Consider the following 8,500-nt stretch of genomic DNA (forward strand, 5'->3'; position numbering starts at 1 on the left):
AGATACAAAATGATACAATGATAAGAATAAAAATACAATAATAAGAATAAAAATAAGTAACAATGGCAAGAGTAAAAATTTTTTATATAAAAATACGTAAAATATACAGTTAAAAAATACAGGAGATGTACATAAAACAAAAACAATACGGGGAAGGAAAAAAAAAAAAAAAAGAACAAATTTATGAATTAATAGTTATAAATAAAATAAGATACTGGGTGGCAACTATGATGGGTTGGGGGGGGGGCAGAGACAGTCCTGAAGAAAGGGTGATTTATTCCGATAGGTCATAGGAAGATATTTCTGGCTGTAAAGTTAGTTTATGCTATTGATGCAAAGATATAGGCACCTTTCTTTCAAAAGTTGGTGCACATCAATACTTGCTCAGTAATGTATTCAGTTGTCATATTTTAATTAAATTAGTCCCTGCAATGGTACTCATTAAACACAGTGGAATTTATTATATTAATCACAATTAACAGTCATGATGCATTAATATCTAAATGGCCACACTGCTCTGTAGGAGAGCAGATGGGTTGTAGGTTATAGTGATGACCAAGGAAAGAGTGAGAAGGCCTCATATCGGATCTGGCAAGGAACAGAGGAATTACTAAGTGAAATCAAGAAGTTGGCAACAGATAAAAGGGTTATTTAAGAAAAAAGATCCAGTCTACCCCAATTCTGTAAATTCTTTGAGTTAAAGAGGAAAAACTTTTCATATAAAATTAAGACTAAATATAAGTTTTCCTTAACATAATAAAAAAACAAGGAAAAATGGAATGTGTTCCCCCAGATAAGGAAAGAAACTCGAAACTTTAAAAAATAAAGCCACTAAAAAGGAAAAATAATTCACAAGTATTAATACATCAAGTACATACTGACAATAATAAACATTTTAATGTTTAAACCATCAATGAACATACTTTTGTATTGAAGGATAAAACTAAACAAACTACTTAATTGAAGTCAATAAATCTAAACATTTTAATGGCCCATTTATTACATCTATCTACCTCCTTACTCATTATGATGTTATATAAATTTTGTATAATAAAAAAAATATATATTAAAACCATTAATTCACACATGACAAAATACCTTATATGAAGAGCTCTTAAAATCAAAACACATTTTCTCCATTTCAGAAAAAATTATTTTTCATCCAGATCAATAATTGTATCCAATAAACAAAATTAGTTCTGAAGTTAACAACAAACTTCGAAACTCTAAAAATCAGTTACAAGAAGTTATATGACCCAAATAAGTTTAAATTTCGTATTCTTCCTTAAAATATTTCACAATTTTGGCTCAGAGTGAATTTTTTCATATAATGGTAAATTACAGAGCTTTCCTAAAACAAAAAAATTTATTTTGGTTTACCCAGAACATCTCTGTGCATTTTTTTTTATTGGTGATTTCTAATTAAACAAGTAAAAAGTCTAATTTTTAAAGATATTTACATATTGATGTAGCTTGAAGTGGATAACCGATTTCTTGCTAGGGGCGCTAGTGAGCGGGAAAAGTGAGTTCAGGTGTGTGCCACTAGATCTCGCCAATATGTAGTTTCAGATTACTTCATCATTAAAAATAAGTTGTTTTATTAATAAGTTATTTATTAGTCTTGGCCCTAAAAAAAGTTATTTACCATAATTAAGAAATAAAACTATATCACTACTACTCTAAAAATATGAAACGTTTTAAGGAAGTATTTTTTCTTGAACTATGGTTGTGAAACAGAGAGTTAAGTAGGAATTATTACTTGAGTATTTATTTTCATCTTCAATTACATGAGCAAAGTTGCTCTATAATTACACTAATATAACTCTCAAATGGTACAAAACTTCAAAAATGGGGACTCTGAAGAACAATCGGATATCCCTGTTCAAGAGTGTTTGTGACACTTCAAAAAATGATTGCATGCAATCTTAGCCATAAGGGCTAAGATCTATACAGTAAAACACAGAATCATAGTAAAACATGTGTCATAAAATCTATGTAGAAAAAATATTTTGAGATATTATAGTTTTGCATTGTATAGATTACTCTTATTGCTAAGATTTCATGCATGTCTGAAAATAACCGTTTTTTGAGGGGTTACACTGTTGAAATTGGATAGCAAATTACACTAAAGTAATTGTAAGATTACAGTTACAATTACTGTAATTGCGTAAATTAATGACAATTACTATATTTGTAATTGGCATTCCCAATGATATGAAGTTTTTTTACTATTTTTACTCATCTAAGTTGTAACATATTCTTGACCTTCTGGTAGCTTCAACATCTTTTCCAATGTACTTCTTTTTAACTCAGAATGCCACTGCACGCAGTACACATAATGTACTTGGATTTTCCACCAATTCCCAGCAGGTTGGTGCTTTTCGTTTATTCTCTTTTTTCTCATCTTTCTTTTTACCACCATATTATTTGATTATTATTTTAGAGCCATTTGACATTAAGTATTTACAATTACAATTACTTTTAATTGCATGATAATCAATTAATTATCAATGAAATAATTGCTAATTAATGATAAATAATTCACCGTTCTTAACAGATTCTAGAAAAAATTTGGAGTAAATTTGTTTATTTTCCTTTCTTAAATTATATTTAATTCAACAACAGTTTAAAAGTATTATATTACTAATTGGTTTTAACAAGTAAAGAATGCAGTTAGCCATGTGACAAAGTCAATGAGAGTAAGCAGAAAGATGAAATATCCTCGTAGGTGAATGATGTGAGAAGAAAAGACAAGAATGCTTAAGAAAGGTTCGATTTCTAGTGCTCTCTCTGACATGGCCAAATGAGATAGTGACCTATTTTGGTGGCGTAAGGTTCGGTAGAAGTTTAAATGTTACTCCTCACTTGGATTACTCAAGAGCCCATAGCCCTAAGTGGTACTCTCTAATACCAGCCTCTGTGCTTTCTGTTGCCCAAGGCCTCACTGGCCACTACACATACACAAAGTTTTGTGATACTTGGTTATTTAGACTCAGACTCAAGAAAACTTAAAATGTGTATTTCTGAAGTAAAAACTGAGATTCTTAATTCACAACTAATATACTTCCCCTTACTATATACTTCATAAATAGATAAGTATTGTTTAAATAAAATAAACTGTATCCAAGTTAAGTCTCAAAACACTCTTTATTATTTCTTTAAAAGTCAACAATTTGGCCATTCTCAAAGACCATCTTAAATATAAATTCATACTTCACATCAAATGATTAAAAACGTTTTGCAGGCTATTCTATTCAGGTCATACTTGTAGAGCGAGAGTGTGTCACCTTAGCAATCTAATTATATTATAACTAAAGAGCAGTGGTTTGATTCTGGTGAGGGAAGTTGACTGCATTTCATGGCAGCCCCTCGGAATGAAATCTCTACCACCCCACTCCAGTAAGAATAGGTTTGAAACCTGTGGGATAACTCTCTTCTAATGAGATACCCAGGAAGGGGGTAAAAATACTAATTAATCCTTAAGGGGCCTCAACATGTTGGCCAAGCCATGGTGAACTCAAGCATGCGCGAGCACGTGGATGGGTGGCTTGCACGAGTTGGCCTAAGCTCGTTGCCGATCCGTTGAGATTCGGTTTTTTGGACACAGATCGTGTTTGTTGTTACTGTTTATAATAAGTTGTATATTTAATCTTACTTATTTATATTTAATTTCCTTTCATTTCCATTTTTTTGTAATAAAATTAATATAATCCCAGTGCAATGGCTGAAACCACTTGTACGTCCACCAGGCTTGCCTCTCTGAATAACACTGACATATGGATGGTCTGCTCTTTGTTTACCGAGCATTTGTACAAGCCTCCGATTCATGGCGAACGGCCAACATACTACATCCCAAGATAGATATCTATAATATAAATACTATACTAAACAGTAGACCAGCAAAAGTCGACTAAGATTGGTTTACTTGAATACTTATCACTCAGGGGATTAGAATTGATTGAATATAGCTCTTTCATAGAATATTTTTTTCAAAGCATTTTGTGTTCCTCACTAACCATGCACCATACTATAAAGTTTTGTGAAAACATTTCAATAAATTATGAGAAGTATTTAACAATGATTTATTGAATAAAATCAAAAATTACACAAAACAGGAGACAATTGCAATTTTATTAAATTAATTTCATGAATATTATTCAAACAATGGATTTTATTATAAGTTTTATTTAACAATGGTTCTTTATAAAATTAAAAAATAACATGAAACATGAGACAACAATTGTAATTTTATTAAATTAATTTCATGAATTTTATTATAAGCATTATTTAATAATGATTCATAATAAAATTCAAAAATTACATAAAACAAGAGAAAATAATTCTTTTCCAAAAATATTTTAAAATACATCCTTCCCTTCATCAATTTATTAAATACATCAGATTTAAAAAGATCACTCGTCAACAACATAATATACAAATATACAATTCATTAAAAACTCATAACATTCATGTTTGATTCTCTTCTTAAAAGAACTGTTCATTGAAAAATTTATTTTATACAATGTTAATATAAATATATATATATACAAAAACTTTATTAAAGTTATATTTACACACAATTTAAAAATTATTAAAACTAAAAATCCTTGAATACAGATCAGTAATGCATACAAAATTATTGATTAACTAATGTTTTTCAGGTTCCCATTTTTTTGTTGCGGCTAAAATAGAAGGAATGTCTGTAACAAAGATAGGATTAATTTCAAATTTTGGAACCCCCGGTTTGATGATATACTCTTGGTCGAATTTTGGTTTATAGAAATTTGAGAGAACTGGTTCAGGCTCCTTGTTTTTGATAAATTCTTTCCTTCTTGTTGGTACGTGAGTGCGCAAACCTAAATCTTCATCAGTGACTTGCAATTCAATCAATCCTCTGTACACTCGCTCTTCAAAAGGTATATTTACTTTACTTGAAGCCTGAAACAAAAAATTGTAAGACTATAAATTATGAGTAATTATAGTTCTAAAAGTAAATTTAAAAACAAGGATCAAAAATACACAAGTTATTGTCTTCAAGCTCATTATAATTAATTTTAATTAAATTTAGATGGCCTATATATTAAATCTGTTTAAAATATCATCTACGGATGAAGTCACTCAACCATCGTTTATTGAATATATACATATATTTTTTCTGATGTTGAGAATTCATTAGAGATATCTCTAGAACTTCATTTATTTATTTTTATATTTTTTGTTAAATGATATAATTTTTTTTTTCTTAATTAGAAGGCATCACAGCATAAGCAATGTATTGTAAATGTGATTTTTTAAATTCTCTTACAAAATAATACTATAACAAATTTTGTTTATTAAAAATCAATTTCAGAAATAGTACTGATTTGTTTAAAATTTATTTTTTTATAAAAAAAAGTATAGTACTCACACAGTACATTGAGAATATTTATTAGGAAGAGCTTCAATGATAGTCACTAATCTGTTCAATGAGTTCAATGAGTTTTTATAAGTTTATTTTTTTTACTTACAATCACATGCTAGCTTTATTTTATAAAATTTATAATATAATTTTGAAGTAACAAAAATGTGTAATAATTTTTTTTAAAATATTGGTTAGATTTGTTATTTAATTGAGTAGATAATAACACAAAACAGGATGATCAATTCAATCTCAAGCCATTTTAATTCTCAAATAGATGGTTTTGTTCTTCACTGTCCGGTTAAATGTGATATTCAAGGATTCTATTGTTCTTCCGTTGAAGCTGTTTTACAGAAGACATTACTGCTCTAGACAATTTTTCAAAACAGTAAATTGTCAAATGCAGTGCAAAGGGTACTACTACTTTCCATAAATAGCATTGTAATGGAAAGAAAAATCGCTTTAAACTAGCAATCTTTTTCTACATTTAACATAATAAAATAATTTGATTAAATAACTCAAACTTAGAAAAACTAAGTTGTCAAAATATCATTTTTATTCACTTTGTCCTCACCTAATCTTTCCAAATTTGTAAGATCACCCTGTACATTCAATACCAAGTAAAATCTCTTATGAATTAATTTTGAACCGGAATGTTTTCTTACACTGGGTAGAACAAATCAAAACTACTAATCCAAAATATTATAATAACTTATTAAAATAATGTAATGGATGAACTTTCATTCTGGAATTTATAAATAATAAATCACTATAAGCTAAATATCTATGACATGAGAAAACAATAGTACCTTTTTCTTCCTTTCCCCACTACTTGCTCGAGACTTCTGTTTTGGTAGCTTTCCCTTATTGATATCCTGACCTAGGCTTGTAATACTCTCAATTATTTTTAATGAAGTAAGAAGCCGGGGTTCAGAAAAATCATTTTGTAAACTCTTATGATTTTTCTTTGCATTGAGATTCTTCTTTGTTCTTCCATTTTCGTCAAGTACATTAGATGGTAGTGATTCTTTAGTTGGTGGTATTTCTTGTTCAATGTTTTCACTATTTAATTGATCACAAAATTTAACAACAGGTTTTTTAATCGATGATAATGGAAGAGCAGTATTTGAATCCGAGTTAACATTATGAAATACTCTTCGCACTTCGCACATATTATAAATCAAATGTTTAAAATCAGTTCATAATCGAGGTCATAACAATGATCCAAACTTACTGTTCTAGGTACTGCACTTTTGTGTTTAAGTTACGTTACGTTACAAAATTCAAAATTACAAAGAGCTCCTATTTTCATATAAGCTCTCAAGTTCCATAAGATGACGTCATTGATGTCGCGTTCAGCTATGGATAAATTTTACAAAATTGATAAAACATCAAATATATGATTTAAAGTTTAATTTAACATTTACCACTCCTAATAAATAATTCCATTAAAAAAGATTTATTTTTCAACTTTGCAGCACTTCTATACATATTGGATGCATGTATATTCTAGGCGTTTGGTGAAAGACGCGACATGTATTGAAATAACATAGCATAGAAAAGATGATTCGTACACATTTTTACTTGTGTTATTTTAAACAACACTGAAATGATAAGAATAAAATAAAATCCAATCCAATATAAATTTGTATATTTAAAAACCAAAAATACATGTTTACAAATGATAAAATTATAGTAATAATAGTCATAAGTAGAAAATACCGGACTCTTCATTCTAGTTGGCAATTTGTCTTTTTTTTTAGTGTATCAACATATGTGACAGTTTTCGTCCAATTCAATAAAATTGTGATGGTGAAGATATCATTGACCATACGTAGATGTAATCAAAAAGTTGGTTGGTGTGAAGTCAAGCGAAAAAGCATAAGTCAGTAATTAATCTATACAGTAAATATTATAAAAACAATACATGCAATAAAATTTATGTGATTTTCTCTCTTGAGCCCACCTCCAATCGACTTCTCTTTTATTAAAATTATACCTAAGATGAAGTACAGGTTGTTATTAAGTGTAGAGATATGTTTATACAGATACAAATTTAGGAGGTATGGTGCATAAGAATCAGAGGGCCTCGGTCAACGTATAGGGCACGATTAAAATAACTTACCAGGAATTGAATTGGCAGGAGAATGGGAACTTACAATTGTTGATTTTGAGGTTTTTACCGTGCGACATTGTATTATCACGCCTACATGTATGTAAGTAAAACCATTTTACCCGAAATCCCCGATCCCCGTCAATTACCCTCTAAGGTGAAAAATAATGACCAGAATCAGCAGCACTGGTAGCAAAAAATTTCTGACAGTTTAATTGACAGGTACCGGTATCGTCAGAATACGAAACCTGCTTTTAACTGTCAGAACTGGCTTTTTGAATAGACCTAATTTAATTGAGTGTATAAATATTTAATTGAATATTGATGCTAACATTAAATACTAATATTGATAAGGAATTTAGAGATGAACTGGACAACTATTTTTCAAAAATGTCCCTGAAAAGGCGAAATCGTTTCACATCGTGAACCGGTATTGTTTTTGGATTCAATATGATTCTTAGAATATAACTTGGTGTTATCGGTATTAACTGAACTCATTAATTTAGTTTAAAACAATTATAGGTAAGTTCTGAGTTATATAATTTTTATAAGAGAGTAATCTCTTATGATTAGCTTCTTGGATCATTTATTTAATGTATTTGCGCAATTTCTACTAATTTTGACTGGAAGAAATTACCTTATTTTTTTCTTTTTAGAATACCTGTAGTAATGATAATCAGACCAATTTGGACAAACGGAATTGAGCTTTGGGGTTCCACCAAACCATCAAATTTCTCCCGTATCTAATCCTTAAAATCCAAAATCCTCCGTAAAATCTTTGACGCTCCTTATATATATTAAGGGTATTCATGATGTTGTGTTAAATGTAAAATGTTTTGCCATGTTAAATGTTATAACTATAAGATTGTGAGCAGCCCTATTTAAAGTCATGTTAAACGTTAAATGCATAAGAGCCCCTAGCGGATTTTCTCAGCAACTTGTTGTATAAGCCTTTATGTTTATAACCTTCCTTCCAGACCCTTATGTTA

At 29.4% G+C, this 8,500-nt stretch overlaps 1 protein-coding gene across 1 annotated transcript; it reads right to left on the reverse strand.

Annotated features, from left to right (window-relative positions):
• Window positions 1-4,551: 4,551 nt before the first annotated feature.
• On the reverse strand, window positions 4,552-6,660 carry LOC106681570 (uncharacterized). The gene is made up of 2 exons (XM_014421930.2): window positions 6,208-6,660; window positions 4,552-4,938 (listed from the first exon to the last, which is right to left on the reverse strand). The coding sequence occupies exons 1-2, from the start codon at window positions 6,568-6,570 to the stop codon at window positions 4,648-4,650; spliced, it is 654 nt and encodes a 217-aa protein (XP_014277416.1). The 5' UTR covers window positions 6,571-6,660; the 3' UTR covers window positions 4,552-4,647.
• Between the last annotated feature and the right edge of the window lie 1,840 nt (window positions 6,661-8,500).

This window comes from Halyomorpha halys, unplaced genomic scaffold (assembly GCF_000696795.3).
Source record: "Halyomorpha halys isolate HHAL.00 unplaced genomic scaffold, Hhal_1.1 Scaffold349.1, whole genome shotgun sequence".
In the NCBI taxonomy this organism is placed as follows: Eukaryota; Metazoa; Arthropoda; class Insecta; order Hemiptera; family Pentatomidae; genus Halyomorpha; species Halyomorpha halys.

Bases quoted from the DNA above. Each gene is read 5' to 3' on its own strand.
- LOC106681570 (XM_014421930.2), bottom strand. From the start codon at position 6,570: ATGTGCGAAGTGCGAAGAGTATTTCATAATGTTAACTCGGATTCAAAT. The intron at 4,939-6,207 runs GTACTATTGTTT...TTTTTGTTTCAG, and splicing joins GTGGGGAAAGGAAGAAAAAG to GCTTCAAGTAAAGTAAATAT.